This window comes from Oncorhynchus tshawytscha, linkage group LG13 (assembly GCF_018296145.1).
Source record: "Oncorhynchus tshawytscha isolate Ot180627B linkage group LG13, Otsh_v2.0, whole genome shotgun sequence".
Taxonomy (NCBI): Eukaryota; Metazoa; Chordata; class Actinopteri; order Salmoniformes; family Salmonidae; genus Oncorhynchus; species Oncorhynchus tshawytscha.
Window position 1 is genome coordinate 74,441,374 of NC_056441.1, and position 20,099 is coordinate 74,461,472.

Below are 20,099 nucleotides of genomic sequence, written 5' to 3' on the forward strand. Positions count from 1 at the left end.
TCACAAATACAACTTGATTTGATTTGGAATACTGTGTGATGTTTTATTCCAACACAAAAAAAAACAATGGAACATGATGTAGTGATATGTAAAGCTATGAGAGAGAGAGAACCTTATGCTTGTCTGTGGGTGTGTGTGTTCATGTGCATGCATGAACATGTGTGTGTGTTCCATAACCCTGAACAACACGTTACTCCAGTCCTGTCAAGCTGCAGTAGCAGAAGCATCCACAGCAAGGCATAGATGTTACACTGTAATACACTGCCTCTCATAGATGTTACACTGTAATACACTGCCTCTCATAGATGTTACACTGTAATACACTGCCTCTCATAGACGTTACACTGTAATACACTGCCTCTCATAGATGTTAGACTGTAATACACTACCTCTCATAGATGTTACACTGTAATACACTGCCTCTCATAGACGTTACACTGTAATACACTGCCTCTCATAGATGTTACAATGTAATACACTGCCTCTCATAGATGTTACACTGTAATACACTGCCTCTCATAGACGTTACACTGTAATACACTGCCTCTCATAGATGTTAGACTGTAATACACTACCTCTCATAGATGTTACACTGTAATACACTGCCTCTCATAGACGTTACACTGTAATACACTGCCTCTCATAGATGTTACAATGTAATACACTGCCTCTCATAGATGTTACACTGTAATACACTGCCTCTCATAGATGTTAAACTGTAATACACTGCCTCTCATAGATGTTACAATGTAATTCACTGCCTCTCATAGATGTTACACTGTAATACACTGCCTCTCATAGACGTTACACTGTAATACACTGCCTCTCATAGATGTTAGACTGTAATACACTACCTCTCATAGATGTTACACTGTAATACACTGCCTCTCATAGATGTTACAATGTAATACACTGCCTCTCATAGATGTTACACTGTAATACACTGCCTCTCATAGACGTTACACTGTAATACACTGCCTCTCATAGATGTTAGACTGTAATACACTACCTCTCATAGATGTTACACTGTAATACACTGCCTCTCATAGACGTTACACTGTAATACACTGCCTCTCATAGATGTTACACTGTAATACACTGCCTCTCATAGATGTTACACTGTAATACACTGCCTCTCATAGACGTTACACTGTAATACACTGCCTCTCATAGACGTTACACTGTAATACACTGCCTCTCATAGACGTTACACTGTAATACACTGCCTCTCATAGATGTTACACTGTAATACACTGCCTCTCATAGACGTTACACTGTAATACACTGCCTCTCATAGACGTTACACTGTAATACACTGCCTCTCATAGATGTTAGACTGTAATACACTGCCTCTCATAGATGTTACACTGTAATACACTGCCTCTCATAGATGTTACAATGTAATACACTGCCTCTCATAGATGTTACACTGTAATACACTGCCTCTCATAGATGTTACACTGTAATACACTGCCTCTCATAGACGTTACACTGTAATACACTGCCTCTCATAGACGTTACACTGTAATACACTGCCTCTCATAGATGTTACACTGTAATACACTGCCTCTCATAGATGTTACACTGTAATACACTGCCTCTCATAGATGTTACACTGTAATACACTGCCTCTCATAGATGTAACATTGTAATACACTGCCTCTTTACCCTGTCCTCTCTCCCTCTATACCCTGTCCTCACTCCCTCTTTACCCTGTCCTCTCTCCCTCTTTACCCTGTCCTCTCTCCCTCTTTACCCTGTCCTCTCTCCCTCTTTACCCTGTCCTCACTCCCTTTTTACCCTGTCCTCTCTACCTCTTTACTCTGTCCTCTCTCCCTCTTTACCCTGTCCTCTCTCCCTCTTCACCCTGTCCTCTCTCCCTTTTTACCTTGTCCTCTTTACTTCTTTACTCTGTCCTCTCTCCCTCTTTACTCTGTCCTCTCTCCCACTTTACATGTCCTCTCTCCCTCTTTACCCTGTCCTCTCTCCCTCTTCACCCTGTCCTCTCTCCTCTTCACCCTGTCCTCTCTCCCCCTTTACCCTGTCCTCTCTCCCTCTTTACCCTGTCCTCTCTCCCTCTTTACCCTGTCCTTCCTCCCTCTTTACCCTGTCCTCTCTCCCTCTTTACACTGTCCTCTCTCCCTCTTTACCCTGTCCTCTCTCCCTGTTTACCCTGTCCTCTCTCCCTCTTTACCTGTACCCTCTGTCCTCTTCTCATCCTCTTTACCTCCTGTCCTCTCTCCCTCTTTACCCTGTCCTCTCTCCCTCTTTACTCTCTCCTCTCTTATCCGCTCCTTTTTACCCCTCTACCTTCATCCACTCAGCTCCCATTCATATTTCTATTTTAGATAGCACTTTCCTTTTCTCCATCTCATACTTCATACCTCTCTGCCTCCCTTGTTTTCTCTCTCTCCATCTCATACTTCTTACCTCTCTGCCTCCCTTGTTTTCTCTGTCTCCATCTCATACTTCATACCTCTCTGCCTCCCTTGCTCTCTCTCTCCATCTCATACTTCATACCTCTCTGCCTCCCTTGCTCTCTCTCTCCATCTCATACTTCATACCTCTCTGCCTCCCTTGCTCTCTCTCTCCATCTCATACTTCATACCTCTCTGCCTCCCTTGTTTTCTCTCTCTCCATCTCATACTTCATACCTCTCTGCCTCCCTTGTTTTCTCTCTCTCCATCTCATACTTCATACCTCTCTGCCTCCCTTGCTCTCTCTCTCCATCTCATACTTCATACCTCTCTGCCTCCCTTGCTCTCTCTCTCCATCTCATACTTCATACCTCTCTGCCTGCTCTCTCTCTCCATCCCTTGCTCTCTCTCTCTCCATCTCATACTCTCACTTACCTCTCTGCCTCCCTTGCTCTCTCTCTCCATCTCATACTTCATACCTCTCTGCCTCCCTTGTTTTCTCTCTCCATCCATCTCATACTTCATACCTCTCTGCCTCCCTTGTTTTCTCTCTCTCCATCTCATACTTCATACCTCTCTGCCTCCCTTGCTCTCTCTCTCCATCTCATACTTCATACCTCTCTGCCTCCCTTCATACTTTCTCTCTCTCCATCTCATCCATCTCATACTTCATACCCCCCAGCCTCCCTTGCTCTCTCTCTCCATCTCATACTTCTGCCTCCCTTACTCTCTCTGCCTCCCTTGCTCTCTCTCTCCATCTCATACTTCATACCTCTCTGCCTCCCTTGCTCTCTCTCTCTCTCCATCTCATACTTCATACCTCTCTGCCTGCCTCCCTTGCTCTCTCTCTCCATCTCATAATTCATACCTCTCTGCCTCCCTTGCTCTCTCTCTCCATCTCATACTTCATACCTCTCTGCCTCCCTTGTTTTCTCTCTCTCCATCTCTTACTTCATACCTCTCTGCCTCCCTTGTTTTCTCTCTCTCCATCTCATACTTCATACCTCTCTGCCTCCCTTGCTCTCTCTCCATCCATCTCATACTTCATACCTCTCTGCCTCCCTTGTTTTCTCTCTCCATCTCATACTTCATACCTATCTGTCTCCCTTGTTTTCTCTCTCTCCATCTCATACTTCATACCTCTCTGCCTCCCTTGCTCTCTCTCTCCTCTCATACTTCATACCTCTCTGCCTCTCTTGCTCTCTCTCTCCATCTCATACTTCATACCTCTCTGCCTCCCTTGTTTTCTCTCTCTCCATCTCATACTTCATACCTCTCTGCCTCCCTTGCTCTCTCTCTCCATCTCATACTTCATACCTCTCTGCCTCCCTTGCTCTCTCTCTCTCTCTCCATCTCATACTTCATACCTCTCTGCCTCCCTTGCTCTCTCTCTCCATCTCATACTTCATACCTCTCTGCCTCCCTTGTTTTCTCTCTCTCCATCTCATACTTCATACCTCTCTGCCTCCCTTGCTCTCTCTCTCCTCTCATACTTCATACCTCTCTGCCTCCCTTGCTCTCTCTCTCCATCTCATACTTCATACCTCTCTGCCTCCCTTGTTTTCTCTCTCTCCATCTCATACTTCATACCTCTCTGCCTCCCTTGCTCTCTCTCTCCATCTCATACTTCATACCTCTCTGCCTCCCTTGCTCTCTCTCTCCGTCTCATACTTCATACCTCTCTGCCTCCCTTACTCTCTCTCTCCCTTTAAGCCTCCATGTTGAAGCTTTCCTGTCACTGGTGATGTTCTTTTAAAAAGTGTCCTCTTTTTGTTCTTTAGTGGAGGAATTGCTCTTAGAATTGGCTGCATGACAAAAAGCTGTCAATGGGAAATGTGTTGCTACAGAAGAGTTAGGTCCTGGAATCCAAACCAAGTAAAATACAGAAGTAAATAGAGACAATGTTTTAGCCCTCAAAACACTGAGTGAAACCTTCAGAGACAATGAGCTTCTCTTCAGTAAAACATGAACACCTGATTCACCGAATCAATTCTTTACATCCTGTACTTTCTTTGTTGATACCACTTGAGTCATAAGATTTTAACATTATAAAGGTATTATCCAGGTTCTGATATGCTTAGATCTTATTGTCTTAAAAGTAAAAAGCTGTACTATGACAAAATAGTGTCTTGCTACAGAACCTTTGCAAATTACAAGCACAGGTCACGTTGGGGTCATATAGTATGCTAACAGAATGTGTAATTGAATCTATTAAACACAAAAACTATGTTTCAAGTGTGAATTAGGCAGGTCTAATACTGAAAAAGAAAAGGAAACTTCACTAGTATCTTATTTTTGCTAAAAAAAGTACTTCCAATAGTTATCGCCACCTCTACATGGCAGACAAGTCATTCAAAACTAAAAACACTACTTTGATTTGATTTTAGTTCAACTACCACCAAGATGCTTCAAAATATAGTTAAATTACTTGTTGAACTAAATGTAGTTCACTAGTCCCCAACATTGGTAATTATCCACTATCAGTCTAACCTTGGAGCACCACTTCACCAGAAACTCCAATCTCAACTCGGAACAAACTCCAATCTACACCGGCGGTGAAATTCTGGGAATGTAATGACTCTCAGAGGTGTGTGTGTGTGTGTGTGTGTATCAAAAAAAAAGTGTGTATGTGTGTGTGTGCATGTGGTTGCTGGTGTGTATGTGTATGTGTGTGTGTGCATGTGGTTGCTGGTGTGTATGTGTGTGTGTGTGTGTGCATGTGATTGCTGGTGTGTATGTGTGAGTGTGTCAATGTGATTGCTGGTGTGTATGTGTGTGTGTGCATGTGATTGCTGGTGTGTATGTGTGAGTGTGTGCATGTGATTGCTGGTGTGTATGTGTGTGTGTGTGCATGTGATTGCTGGTGTGTATGTGTGTGTGAGAGTGTGTGCATGTGATTGCTGCTGTGTATGTGTGTGTGTGTGTGCATGTGATTGCTGGTGTGTATGTGTGTGTGAGAGTGTGTGCATGTGATTGCTGGTGTGTATGTGTGTGTGAGAGTGTGTGCATGTGATTGCTGGTGTGTATGTGTGTGTGAGAGTGTGTGCATGTGATTGCTGGTGTGTATGTGTGTGTGTGCATGTGATTGCTGGTGTGTATGTGTGTGTGAGAGTGTGTGCATGTGATTGCTGGTGTGTATGTGTGTGTGAGAGTGTGTGCATGTGATTGCTGGTGTGTATGTGTGTGTGAGAGTGTGTGCATGTGATTGCTGGTGTGTATGTGTGTGTGAGTGTGTGCATGTGATTGCTGGTGTGTGTGTGTGTGTGTGTGTGCATGTGATTGCTGGTGTGTGTGTGTGTGTGAGTGTGTGCATGTGATTGCTGGTGTGTATGTGTGTGTGTGAGTGTGTGCATGTGATTGCTGGTGTGTGCATGTGGTTGCTGGTGTGTATGTGTGTGTGAGAGTGTGTGCATGTGATTGCTGGTGTGTATGTGTGTGTGAGAGTGTGTGCATGTGATTGCTGGTGTGTATGTGTGTGTGAGAGTGTGTGCATGTGATTGCTGGTGTGTATGTGTGTGTGAGTGTGTGCATGTGATTGCTGGTGTGTATGTGTGTGTGAGAGTGTGTGCATGTGATTGCTGGTGTGTATGTGTGTGTGAGAGTGTGTGCATGTGATTGCTGGTGTGTATGTGTGTGTGAGAGTGTGTGCATGTGATTGCTGGTGTGTATGTGTGTTGAGAGTGTGTGCATGTGATTGCTGGTGTGTATATGTGTGTGAGAGTGTGTGCATGTGATTGCTGGTGTGTATGTGTGTGTGAGAGTGTGTGCATGTGATTGCTGGTGTGTATGTGTGTGTGAGAGTGTGTGCATGTGATTGCTGGTGTGTATGTGTGTTTGAGAGTGTGTGCATGTGATTGCTGGTGTGTATGTGTGTGTGAGAGTGTGTGCATGTGGTTGCTGGTGTTTATGTGTGTGTGAGAGTGTGTGCATGTGATTGCTGGTGTGTATGTGTGTGTGAGAGTGTGTGCATGTGGTTGCTGGTGTGTATGTGTGTGTGAGAGTGTGTGCATGTGATTGCTGGTGTGTATGTGTGTGTGAGAGTGTGTGCATGTGATTGCTGGTGTGTATGTGTGTGTGAGAGTGTGTGAATGTGGTTGCTGGTGTGTATGTGTGTGTGAGAGTGTGTGCATGTGATTGCTGGTGTGTATGTGTGTGTGAGAGTGTGTGCATGTGATTGCTGGTGTGTATGTGTGTGTGAGAGTGTGTGCATGTGATTGCTGGTGTGTATGTGTGCCCCTGTGGATCTTATCTACACTTCTTTACATCACCTACCTGTTTTTCAAAAGCCCTTCTTCACCTTGACAGAAAGAGGTGAACCTATACCACTGTTCCCCTCTCTCATCCATAATTTCTCAATCAGTCCATCTCTAAGACAGGCTAGAGGGCTAATCTCCAGCCCGCCTAGCTACTCACTAGACTCCATGATCACTCGGCTACGCATGCCTCTCCCTAATGCCAATATACCTTGTCCATTGCTGTTTTGGTTAGTGATTATTGTCTTATTTCACTGTAGAGCCTCTAGCCCTGCTCAATACGCCTTAGCTAACCCTTTAGTTCCACCTCTCAATAATGCGGTGACCTCACCTGGTCTAAATGATGTCTCTAGAGACAATACCTCTCTCATCATCACTCAATGCCTAGGTCTACGTCCACTGTATTCAAATCCTACCATACCCTCGTCTGTACATTATGCCTTGAATATATTATTCCGTGCCCAGAAACTTGCTCCTTTCACTCTGTTCCAAACACACTAGACGACTAGTTCTTATAGCTATTAGCCGTACCCTTATCCTACTTCTCCTCTGTTCCTCTGGTGATGTAGAGGTTAATCCAGGCCCTGCAGTGCCTAGTTCCACTCCCATTCCCCAGGCGCACTCATTTGTTGACTTCTATAACTGTAAAAGCCTTGGTTTCGTGCATGTTAACATTAGAAGCCTCCTCTCTCCTCTCCTCTCTAGTTTGTTTTATTCACTGCTTTAGCACACTCTGAAAACCCGGATGTCCTAGCCGTGTCTGGATTAGGAAGGCCACCAAAAACACTGACATTTCCATCCCTAACTATAAAATTGTCCGACAAGATAGAACTGCCAAAGGGGGCAGAGTTGCAATATACTGCATAGATAGCCTGCAGAGTCCTGTCATACTATCCAGGTCTGTGCCCAAACAATTTGAGCTTCTACTTCTAAAAATTCACCTTTCCAGAAACAAGTCTCTCACCGTTGCTGCCTGCTATAGACCACCCTCTGCCCCCAGCTGTGCCCTGGACAACATATGTGAACTGATTGCCCCCCATCTATCTTCAGAGCTCGTGTTGCTAGGCGACCTAAACTGGAACATGCTTAACACCCCAGCTGTCCTACAATCTAAACTAGATGCCCTCAATCTTACATAAATTATCAATGAACCTACCAGGTACAACCCCAAATACGTAAACATGGGCACCCTCATAGATATCATCCCAACCAACCTGCCCTCCAAATACACCTCTGCTGACTTCAACCAGGATCTCAGCGATCACTGCCTCATTGCCTGCGTCCGTAATGGGTCTGCGGTCAAACGACCACCCCTCATCACTGTTAAAAACTCCCTAAATCACTTCAGCGAGTAGGCCTTTCTAATCTACCTGGCCCGAGTATCCTGGAAGGATATTGACCTCATTCCAACAGTAGAGGATGCCTGGTTATTCTTTAAAAGTGCTTTCCTCACCATCTTAAATAAACATGCCCCAATCAAAAAAGTTAGAACCAGGAACCGATTTATCCCTTGGTTCACTCCAGACCTGACTGCCCTTGACCAGCACAAAAACATCCTGTGGCGTTCTGCATTAGTATCGAATAGCCCCCACGATATGCAACTTTCAGGGAAGTTTGGAACCAATAAACACATGCAGTTAGGAGGGCAAAGGCTAGCTTTTTCAAACAGAAATTTTCATGCTGTGGCACAAACTCCAAAATGTTCTGGGACATTGTAAATTCCATGGAGAATAAGATCACCTCACTGCTGTCCACTGCAGTGAGGCTAGGAAACATTGTCACCACCGATAAATCCCCGATAATTGAGAATTTCAATCAGCATTTTTCTACGGCTGGCCATGCTTTCCACCTGGCTACCCCTCCCCCGGGAAACAGCCCTGCACCCCCCTCAGCAACTTGCCCAAGCCTCCCCCATTTCTCCTTCACCCAAATCCAGATAGCCAATGTTCTGAAAGAGCTGGACCCCTACAAATCAGCTGGGCTAGACAATCTGGACCCTCTCTTTCTAAAAATGATCCGCCGCAATTGTTACAACCCCTATTACTAGCCTGTTCAACCTCTCTTTCGTATCGTCTGAGATCCCCAAAGATGGGAAAGCTGTCGCTGTCATCCCCCTCTTCAAAGGGAGAGACACCCTAGACCCAAACTGTTACAGACCGAAATCTATCCTACCCTGCCTTTCTAAGGTCTTCGAAAGCCAAGTTAACAAACAGATCACTGATCATTTCGAATCCCACCATACCTTCTCCGCTACGCAATCCAGTTTCTGAGTTGGTCATGGGTGCACCTCAGCCACGCTCAAGGTCCTAAACGAGATCATAACCGCCATCGATAAGAGACAATACTGTGCAGCTGCATTCATCAACCAGGCCAAGGCTTTCAACTCTGTCAATCACCACATTCATATCGGCAGACCCAACAGCCTTGGTTTCTCAAATGACTGCCTCGCTTGGATCACCAACTACTTCACAGACAGAGTCCAGTGTGTCAAATCAGAGGGCCTGTTGACCGGACCTCTGGCAGTCTCTATGGGGTGCCACAGGGTTCATTTCTCGAGCTGACTCTTTTCTCTGTATCAACAATGATGTCGCTCTTGCTGCTGGTGATTCTCTGATTCACCTCTACACAGACGGCATCATTCAGCATACTTCTGACCCTTCTTTGGACACTGTGTTAACTAACCTCCAGACGAGCTACAATGCCATACAACTCTCCTTCCGTGGCATCCAACTGCTCTTAAATGCAAGTAAAACTAAATGCATGCTCTTCAACCGATCGCTGCCCGCACCTGCCTGCCAGTCCAGCATCACTACTCTGGATGGTTCTGACTTAGAATATGTGGACAACTACAAATACCTATGTGCCTGCTTAGATTGTAAACTCTCCTTCCAGACTGACATTAAGCATCTCCAATTCAAAATTAAATCTAGAAACGGCTTCCTATTCGCAGGAAAGCATCCTTCACTCTTGCTGCCAAAAATACCCTCATAAAACTGACTATCCTACCGATCCTTGACTTCGGCGATGTCATTTACAAAATAGCCTCAAACACTCTACTCAGCAAATTGGATACATGTTATCACAGTGCCATCCGTTTTGTCACCAAAGTCCCATATACTACCCAGTACTGCGACCTGTATGCCCTCGTTGGCTGGCCCTCGCTTCATATTCATAGCCAAACCCACTGGCTCCAGGTCATCTATACATCTTTGCTAGGTAAAGCTCCACCTTATCTCAGCTCACTGGTCACCATAGCAGCACCCACCCACAGCACACGCTCCAGCTGATATATTTCACTGGTCACCCGCAAAGCCAATTCCTCCTTTGGCCGCCTTTCCTTCCAGTTCTCTGCTGCCAATGACTGGAACGAATTGCAAAAATCTCTGAAGCTGGAGACTCATATCTCCCTCGCCAACTTTAAGCATCAGCATCACATTCATCTTCTGCACATCTATCACTCCAGTGTTTAATTGCTAAATTGTAATTTGTTCTCCACTATGGCCTATCTAATGCCTTACCTCCCTTATCTTACCTCATTTGCACACACTATACATAGAATTTTCTATTGTGTAACTGACTGTATGTTTGTTTATTCCATGTGTATTTCTGTGTTGTTGTTTGTGTCGCACTGCTTTGCTTTATCTTGGTCAGGTTGTAAATGAGAACTTGTTCTCAACTAGCCTACCTGGTTAAATAAAGGTGAAATAAAAAATGTAAAATGTAAAAAATCTAACAGACAGCCCTTGTCTTCCTTCAGTGTGTCCTCACACTACTAGAGGATAGAGAGAGTTGAATTGAGAGGAGAGTTGATAAGAGGCCAGAGAGTGTGTGGTGTCTGTGAGAACTACAGAGCCTTATCAGACCTCTTGATCAGAGAGAGAGAGAGAGAGAGAGACTGAGAGTGTAGCCGTAACTATATATGAGGACACCGACACCTCTCATTTTTTTATATACAGTACCAGTGAAAAGTTTGGACACACCTACTCATTCAAGGGTTTTTCTTTATTTCTATTATTTTCTACATTGTAGAATAATAGTGAAGACATCAAAACTATGAAATAACATATGGAATCATGTAGTAACCAAAAAAGTGTTAAACAAATCAAAATATATTTTAGATTCTTCAAAGTAGCCACCTTTTGCCTTGATGACAGCTTTTCACACTCTTGGCATTCTCTCGACCAGCTTCACCTGGAATGCTTTTCAAACAGTCTTGAAGGAGTTCCCACATATGATGAGCACTTGCTGGCTGCTTCACTCCAACTCATCCCAAACCATCTTAATTAGGGCAAGGTTGGGTCATCTGATGCAGCACTCCATCACTCTCCTCAGTCAAATAGCCCTTACACAGCCTGGAGGTGTGTTTCGCGTCATTGTCCTGTTGAAAAACAAATGATTGTCCAACTAAGTGCAAACCAGATGGGATGGCTAATATCTGCATAATGCTGTGGCAGCCATGCTGGTTAAGTGCGCCTTGAATTCTAAATAAATCACAGACATCACCAGCAACCACCGCACCATCACGCCGCCTCCTCCATGTTTCACGTTGGGAACCACACATGCGGAGATCATCTGTTCACCTACTCTGTGTCTCACAAAGACAAGGCGGTTGGAACAAAAAATCTCGCATTTGAACTCATCAGACCAAAGGACAGATTTCCACCAGTCTAATGTCCATGGCTCAAGCAAGTCTCTTCTTCTTATTGGTGTCCTTTAGTAGTGGTTTCTTTGCAGCAATTTGACCATGAAGGCACATTCATGCAGTTTCCTCTGAGCAGTTGATGTTGAGATGTGTCTGTTACTTCAACTCTTTGGGCTTAAATATATTTTGATTTGTTTAACACTTTTTTGTTTACCACATTATTCCTTGTGTGTTATTTCATAGTTTTGATGTCTTCACTACTATTCTACAATGTAGAAAATTGTATAAATAAATAAAAACACTTGAATGAGTAGGTGTGTCCAAACCTTTGACTGGTACTGTATATATGTACAGCATTTTGGAAACAATATAGAATATCAGTTACGGATCAACATCTAAGTATTGCTCCCAGCATTGAGCAAAGCCCCGAACGCTTACATTCTTGATCTGACTGAGTTCTAATCGCCTCTCTGAACAAATGGAATCATGAACAGTGGCTTGTTTGTTATGTTCACCTGCGTCCCCGGGATTTTCCTTTGTAGCAGCACATTCACCCCTTTCTCAGGGCCTGAGATGTGAAACGAAGTACCCCAGCTCGCAGTGGGCTTAAGTAAACAACTTGAGATGCTGATGACAGTGTGTTTGTGGAGATTCCGGACACAAGGTAATTTTAAAACCGTCCCACGATTCCTGCCATGGATACAGACTTCCCCCAAACAAACAAAGACCGACTCTCTGAGAATGTGTGCACGGATGGTAAGTCGCTTATACATATGTCAGTGGCTAGCTGATGGTAAATCAAATCCAAGTTTATTGGTCGTGTACACAGATTTGCAGATGTTATCGCAGGTGCAGCGAAATGCTTGTGTTATCTAGCTAGCTCCAACAGTTCAGTAATATCTAGCAATACAAAACAATACACAAAATACAACAAAAACACAATAAATAATAATAATACATGTGAGAAGGACAGTCTGGAATATAAATATATAGAGCAAATCTGTACTAATATTATCAAATAAAAAACATATATATTTTTCAACATGCACATGACATATTTTCCCTACAGGTCAATATTAAAATGCAAACATACAGTTGTAAGAATGTTGTACGTTTTCAATTCGTTGAAAGATGCTACATACCAGTGTGATCCATTTATCACATGTCCTCCCTTTCAGGGGTATACTGTAACATTACCACTGTATAGCTAATAGGCCAGGTGTTTGTAGATCGACTGAGGTGAACGCACACACAGCAGCCAAGTCATTTTTGCTTTTCTACAGCCCTAAAAGAGAGAGAGAGTGAGACAGAGACAGTGAGAGAGAGGAGGGAAAGAGTGTGAGAAAGAGCAAGACAGAGACAGTGAGAGAGAGGAGGGAAAAGGCAGAGAAAGAGCGAGAAAGAGACAGTGAGAGAGAGGAGGGAAAAGGCAGAGAAAGAGCGAGAAAGAGACAGTGAGAGAGAGGAGGGAAAGAGTGTGAGAAAGAGCGAGACAGAGACAGTGAGAGAGAGCAGGGAAAGAGTGTGAGAAAGAGCGAGACAGAGACAGTGAGAGAGAGGAGGGAAAGAGTGTGAGAAAGAGCGAGACAGAGACAGTGAGAGAGAGGAGGGAAAAGGCAGAGAAAGAGCGAGAAAGAGACAGTGAGAGAGAGGAGGGAAAGAGTGTGAGAAAGAGCGAGACAGAGACAGTGAGAGAGAGCAGGGAAAGAGTGTGAGAAAGAGCGAGACAGAGACAGTGAGAGAGAGGAGGGAAAGAGTGTGAGAAAGAGCGAGACAGAGACAGTGAGAGAGAGGAGGGAAAGAGTGTGAGAAAGAGCGAGACAGAGACAGTGAGAGAGAGGAGGGAAAAGGCAGAGAAAGAGCAAGACAGAGACAGTGAGAGAGAGGAGGGAAAAGGCAGAGAAAGAGCGAGACAGAGACAGTGAGAGAGAGGAGGGAAAGAGTGTGAGAAAGAGTGAGACAGAGACAGTGAGAGAGAGCAGGGAAAGAGTGTGAGAAAGAGCGAGACAGAGACAGTGAGAGAGAGGAGGGAAAGAGTGTGAGAAAGAGAAAGACAGAGACAGTGAGAGAGAGGAGGGAAAGAGTGTGAGAAAGAGCGAGACAGAGACAGTGAGAGAGAGGAGGGAAAGAGTGTGAGAAAGAGAAAGACAGAGACAGTGAGAGAGAGGAGGGAAAGAGTGTGAGAAAGAGAAAGACAGAGACAGTGAGAGAGAGGAGAGAAAGAGCAGAGAAAGAGAAAGACAGAGACAGTGAGAGAGAGGAGGGAAAGAGTGTGAGAAAGAGCGAGACAGAGACAGTGAGAGAGAGCAGGGAAAGAGTGTGAGAAAGAGAAAGACAGACAGTGAGAGAGAGGAGGGAAAGAGTGTGAGAAAGAGAGAGACAGAGACAGTGAGAGAGAGGAGGGAAAGAGTGTGAGAAAGAGAGAGACAGAGACAGTGAGAGAGAGGAGGGAAAGAGTGTGAGAAAGAGAAAGACAGAGACAGTGAGAGAGAGGAGGGAAAGAGTGTGAGAAAGAGAAAGACAGAGACAGTGAGAGAGAGGAGGGAAAGAGTGTGAGAAAGAGAAAGACAGAGACAGTGAGAGAGAGGAGGGAAAGAGTGTGAGAAAGAGAAAGACAGAGACAGTGAGAGAGAGGAGGGAAAGAGTGTGAGAAAGAGAAAGACAGAGACAGTGAGAGAGAGGAGGGAAAGAGTGTGAGAAAGAGAAAGACAGAGACAGTGAGAGAGAGGAGGGAAAGAGTGAGAAAGAGAAAGACAGAGACAGTGAGAGAGAGGAGGGAAAGAGTGAGAAAGAGAAAGACAGAGACAGTGAGAGAGGAGGGAAAGAGTGTGAGAAAGAGCGAGACAGAGACAGTGAGAGAGGAGGGAAAGAGTGAGAAAGAGAAAGAAAAAGAGAGGAAAAGAGACAGACACTTCACACCGCAGTTTCAGAAGAGAGGAAGGAAGGAGGAGGACGGGATAAGAAGAGGAAGAGCCAAGTCATTTATTTCTTCCCCTTTTTTTATTCATTATCTTCCTCCTCTTATCAGGTCCAGTGCCCAAGGCCAGCCTGCCAATCTGATTGGCTTTAAGAGGTTTCTGAAACAGCTTGCCAGACAATAGTTTTCCCATTCTCAGGAAAATACCTCTCAGACTTCCTTCTGAGCTAAGATGCTGGTCTAGACTTAACTTTGATTTCTACATTATTTCCACCCAGTTCCTTCCAGTCAAAAGTTACACTGAAATACACCCAAAGCAAACATTTCAAATCCTACAATGAAAAGCAATCAACCAACATAAATATCATTATTTTCTCTTCCATGTTATTATCATTGCTGAATACATCCGAATACATCCTTTGCAGAGAGGGCGGCAGGGTAGCCTAGTGGTTAGAGCATTGTCGTTCTGCCCCTGACCAGGCAGTTAACCCACTGTTCCTAGGCCGTCATTGAAAATAAGAATTTGTTCTTAACTGACTGAATAAAGGTTAAAAAAAAAATTAAAAAGAGGGGGCAGAAATATGAACACCCATCGCCTTGATTTATCATCCAGCACCCGTATGGTCAGCTTTAATTCTGGGGTGAAGAGGGCAGAATCACCATGGCTGATGCGGTAGTGTGCAGCCAAGCTTAGAACAAACAGCCACTAGAACAAAGGATGAGGATAAACCAAGGGTTATGGCTGAATATGCAGATGTGTTTTTGGACGGGTGGAAGGACGGACAGACAGACAGACATGTGAAAGTTCAGATGTGTTTTTGGACGGGTGGATGGACGGACAGACAGACAGACATGTGAAAGTTCAGATGTGTTTTTGGACGGGTGGATGGACGGACAGACAGACAGACATGTGAAAGTTCAGATGTGTTTTTGGACGGGTGGATGGACGGACAGACAGACAGACATGTGAAAGTTCAGATGTGTTTTTGGACGGGTGGATGGACAGACAGACAGACATGTGAAAGTTCAGATGTGTTTTTGGACGGGTGGATGGACGGACAGACAGACATGTGAAAGTTCAGATGTGCGTAGACACAGAAAAATAGCTTGTACTCTATCTCACACAGTCACCTGCAGAGGACGTTCTCTTCTCTCTCACACACAAATACAGCCGTACTCACACCCACGCAGGGTCACACGGCCTATTTATGGATGATAACTAGATGTTAGTGACCCACGTTAAGCATGACTGTTTCTGTGACTGACTGGAGAGGGAAAGAGTTGGGGGATGGAGGGGTGGTGGGATTGAGGGATGGAGTGAAAACAGCAGAAGTGGTTGTGTTGTCTGGAGAGTGTGTGTGTGTGTGTGTGTTTACCGACTGCTCCAACTCAGAGAGATCTACCAGGACAGCAAGAACGAGAGGGAGAGAGCAAGTGGAAACGGGGGGATGTTTAAAAAGTTCAGCTTGTGCTTTAGGCTGGCAGTACTTCCTCCTCCTCCCTCTTCACCACAATCTTTATTTCATTCTCTCCAGCTTTTTCTTTCTCTCTCTCAATCACTCTCTCTTCTCCTCTCTTAAGGGCATATTATTGTTCTGTTACTGTTATGCCAGGGCTCTCACAGATTGAACAAGGACCTTGGAGAGATGTATAACCCTTACAAATTGACAAGGGGACTACAGTAACATAACATAGTTGTTGTAGTTCACTCTTAGAAAAAATGGTTCCAAAAGGTGTGTGTGTGTGGCTGTTTCGGCTGTCCCCATATGAGAACCATTTTTAGTTCCAGGTTTAACCCTTTTTAGTATCAGGTAAACCCCTCTACATGGAACCCAAAAGAGTTCTACCTGGAACCAAAAAGGGTTCTTCAAAGGGTTATCTTTCGGGGACAGCCAAAGAACCCTTTTTGGTTCTAGATAGCACCTTTTTTGCAGGAGACTGGTGATACGACATGTCCTTTGATAATTCCTGACCATGACATTTTCCACCCCCCTTGTCTCTTACACCACCATCTCCCTCTTGACACTGCCTAGAGGAATCAGTGTCCACTCACAGAGGGGAGTGAGGTGGTGAAGCTTCTTCCTATACTGAAACATTTAAAATCCTAATTTGTGAAATACAAAATGCAAATAGTTTTCAAAGAGAGGATTAACTGTGAGCCGTGGGAGAGCGGCGAATGTCACCCTGCACAACATAATCCCTGGCCTCCCTCTGTGCTCTGTGTGCTCTCTGTGTGTGTGTGCTCTCCCTCTCTGTGTGTGTGTGTGTGTGTGTGTGTGTGTGTGTGTGTGTGTGTGTGTGTTCTTAGATGTTCCGATTCCTGTTTATACTTGTGAGTGGAGTCCCAATGAATGCTGTGAACACTTGTTGCTGTATTTCTGTAGCCTGACTTGTGATATTCCTGTTGTTATATTCCTGTCTTGTGATATTCCTGTCTTGTGATATTCCTGTTGTTATATTCCTGTCTTGTGATATTCCTGTCTTGTGATATTCCTGTTGTTATATTCCTGTCTTGTGATATTCCTGTCTTGTGATATTCCTGTTGTTATATTCCTGTCTTGTGATATTCCTGTCTTGTGATATTCCTGTTGTTATATTCCTGTCTTGTTATATTCCTGTCTTGTGATATTCCTGTTGTTATATTCCTGATATTCCTGTCTTGTGATATTCCTGTCTTGTGATATTTGTTGTTATATTCCTGTCTTGTGATATTCCTGTTGTTATATTCCTGTCTTGTGATATTCCTGTTGTTATATTGATGTCTTGTGATATTCCTGTTGTTATATTGATGTCTTGTGATATTCCTGTTGTTATATTCCTGTCTTGTGATATTTCTGTCTTGTGATATTCCTGTTGTTATATTCCTGTCTTGTGATATTCCTGTCTTGTGATATTCCTGTCTTGTGATATTCCTGTTGTTATATTCCTGTTGTTATATTCCTGTCTTGTGATATTCCTGTTGTTATATTCCTGTCTTGTGATATTCCTGTTGTTATATTCCTGTCTTGTGATATTCCTGTCTTGTGATATTCCTGTTGTTATATTCCTGTCTTGTGATATTCCTGTTGTTATATTCCTGTCTTGTGATATTCCTGTTGTTATATTCCTGTCTTGTGATATTCCTGTTGTTATATTCCTGTCTTGTGATATTCCTGTTGTTATATTCCTGTCTTGTGATATTCCTGTCTTGTGATATTCCTGTTGTTATATTCCTGTCTTGTGATATTCCTGTTGTTATATTCCTGTCTTGTGATATTCCTGTTGTTATATTCTGTCTGTCTTGTGATATTCCTGTCTTGTGATATTCCTGTTGTTATATTCCTGTCTTGTGATATTCCTGTTGTTATATTCCTGTCTTGTGATATTCCTGTTGTTATATTCCTGTCTTGTGATATTCCTGTTTTGTGATATTCCTGTCTTGTGAGATTCCTGTTGTTATATTCCTGTCTTGTGATATTCCTGTTTTGTGATATTCCTGTTTTGTAATATTGCTGTTGAGATATTCCTGTCTTGTGATATTGCTGTTGAGATATTCTCGTCTTGTTATATTCCTGTCTTGTGATATTCCTGTCTTGTGATATTCCTGTCTTGTGATATTCCTGTTTTGTAATATTGCTGTTGTGATATTCCTGTCTTGTGATATTCCTGTCTTGTGATATTGCTGTTGAGATATTCCTGTTGTTATATTCCTGTTGTTATATTCCTGTCTTGTGATATTCCTGTTGTTATATTCCTGTCTTGTGATATTCCTGTTGTTATATTCCTGTCTTGTGATATTCCTGTTGTTATATTCCTGTCTTGTGATATTCCTGTCTTGTGATATTCCTGTCTTGTGATATTCCTGTCTTGTGATATTCCTGTCTTGTGATATTCCTGTCTTGTGATAATCCTGTCTTGTGATATTGCTGTCTCCTTTCCCAAAGGAGCGAGAAAGACACAGAGAGAGAGAGACACAGAGAGAGAGAGAAAGAGAGAGAGGTAGAGAGAGAGAAAGAGAGACAGACAGAGAGAGAGAGAGAGGTAGAGAGAGAGAGAAAGAGAGACAGAGAGAGAGAGAAAGAGAGTTACACACATGCACACCCACCCACATAAATATACTTCAAAAGACAGAGACACTGATCGCTGACAGATTTGAAGCGAACTGAATCAAAGGCATTAGGCGAGACACAGAAAGACAGTGAGACAGACCCCTAGGTACGCCACCCACGGCTCAGCCCTCCTAATACTAATCACCTTGCCAGCCAGGTTTGCAGACAGGTTTAACGTCGATGTGTACCGCCACGCTCTCTGTGGATCTCTTCTGTCCACAGTCGAAGGCTGTGACCAGGACCTCATACTGTTGCTGCTTATCAAAGCTCAGCTTCTCTGTGTTCCTGATGTTACCTACGGAGGACAGGGAAGAGGTCAGAGGTCAGCTTCTCTGTGTTCCTGGTATTACCTATGGAGGACAGGGAAGAGGTCAGAGGTCAGCTTCTCTGTGTTCCTGGTATTACCTACGGTGGACAGGGAAGAGGTCAGCTTCTCTGTGTTCCTGGTATTACCTATGGAGGACAGTAGAGGTCAGAAGAATTGGAAGGTCACAATCAATAGGCTACTGTCCATCACATGAACTGAATATGAAATGTCACAACCATTGCTGTCACCAGGACACAGCATGTCTATGTAAGTGTGTACTTGTGAGTGCGTGCGCCGGATGTGTGTGGGGGAGGGGGATAATACTGCATGTGTGTATGTGTATTTACAGACTTGCTTTGTATTGTCAGGGTAGACAAGTCTAGACAGCACAATGTCTAAGCGTTTAGCCTGGTAAATAGAATGTGTTCACAACACTCAGACTCAGTTTAGTGGTCACACTAGGCAGAAAGCATGGAGGGAGCTGTTGCAGTCCTAATGTGCTGCTTAATATTTGATACGGTAGACTTCAGGCCGATGAGAACAGGGCTGAATCAAACAGGGACGGAACAGAACAGGCCGTTAAGTGTGTGATGAATGTAGAATGACATTAATTGTCTTCTAATGTTTGTTTTCAGCTTTGTCAACATGTAAATTGATGTTATAATTGAAGGGAATAGGCATCTCTGTCAGGTGGAAAGCACTCTGCATTATTGTGTGTGTGTGTGTGTGTCTGACAGGTGAAGCGACACACAGTGAAATGGGATAAGGTTACAGAACACTTGGGTTTTGTTTCAGGATGTTGTATTGAAAGTGGCTGATATTGCGTTGATTCGATCCCAATTCACACAGTAGAGGGAAGTGTTAACTAAAGGGGAAAACTAGGAAGTTGAGTGAAGTTCAATATCGTGCTCCTGTGCGCGGGCTGATATTTCTTCTGCGTGGCAGTCCCGGGGATCTGTGCGCCCTTGTGCAGCTTAGAGGGAACATTGCTAGTGACCATCTCTTCTTCTTGCTCTTAATCCAAAATGGAGGGAAGGTGGCTCTCACAGACAGCAGTCGATCTGCTTTCCATAGTCCTTTCCATGTCTGGGTTGTGACTGGCCCTTGGCATGCTCGTTTAGAGTCAAAATGCAGTGTGAGTGGTGCATGGGGCCTGGCCAGAGTGTCCTGTATGTCTGAGAGGATCACTATGTCATTACCCACAGAGAGAAAACCTGAGTGGCTTATTACAACAGCTCAGAGAGAGAGAGAGACATATATACAGAGAGATATACAGAGATATATACAGAGACAGAGAGAGAGAGACAGAGAGAGAGAGACAGAGAGAGAGACAGACAGACAGACAGACAGACAGACAGACAGACAGACAGACAGACAGACAGACAGACAGACAGACAGACAGACAGACAGACAGACAGACAGACAGAGAGAGAGAGACAGAGAGATATACAGAGAGAGAGAGACATTTACAGTGC

At 44.0% G+C, this 20,099-nt stretch overlaps 1 protein-coding gene across 1 annotated transcript in view; it reads right to left on the reverse strand.

The window, feature by feature from the left end:
* Positions 1 to 20,099, reverse strand: part of LOC112266161 (calsyntenin-2) — a 423,803-nt gene that overhangs the window by 99,921 nt on the left and 303,783 nt on the right. The window contains exon 5 of the mRNA XM_042296343.1: positions 18,463 to 18,612. Coding sequence (XP_042152277.1) covers positions 18,463 to 18,612 — 150 coding nt within the window. The remainder of the gene's footprint in view (positions 1 to 18,462; positions 18,613 to 20,099) is intronic.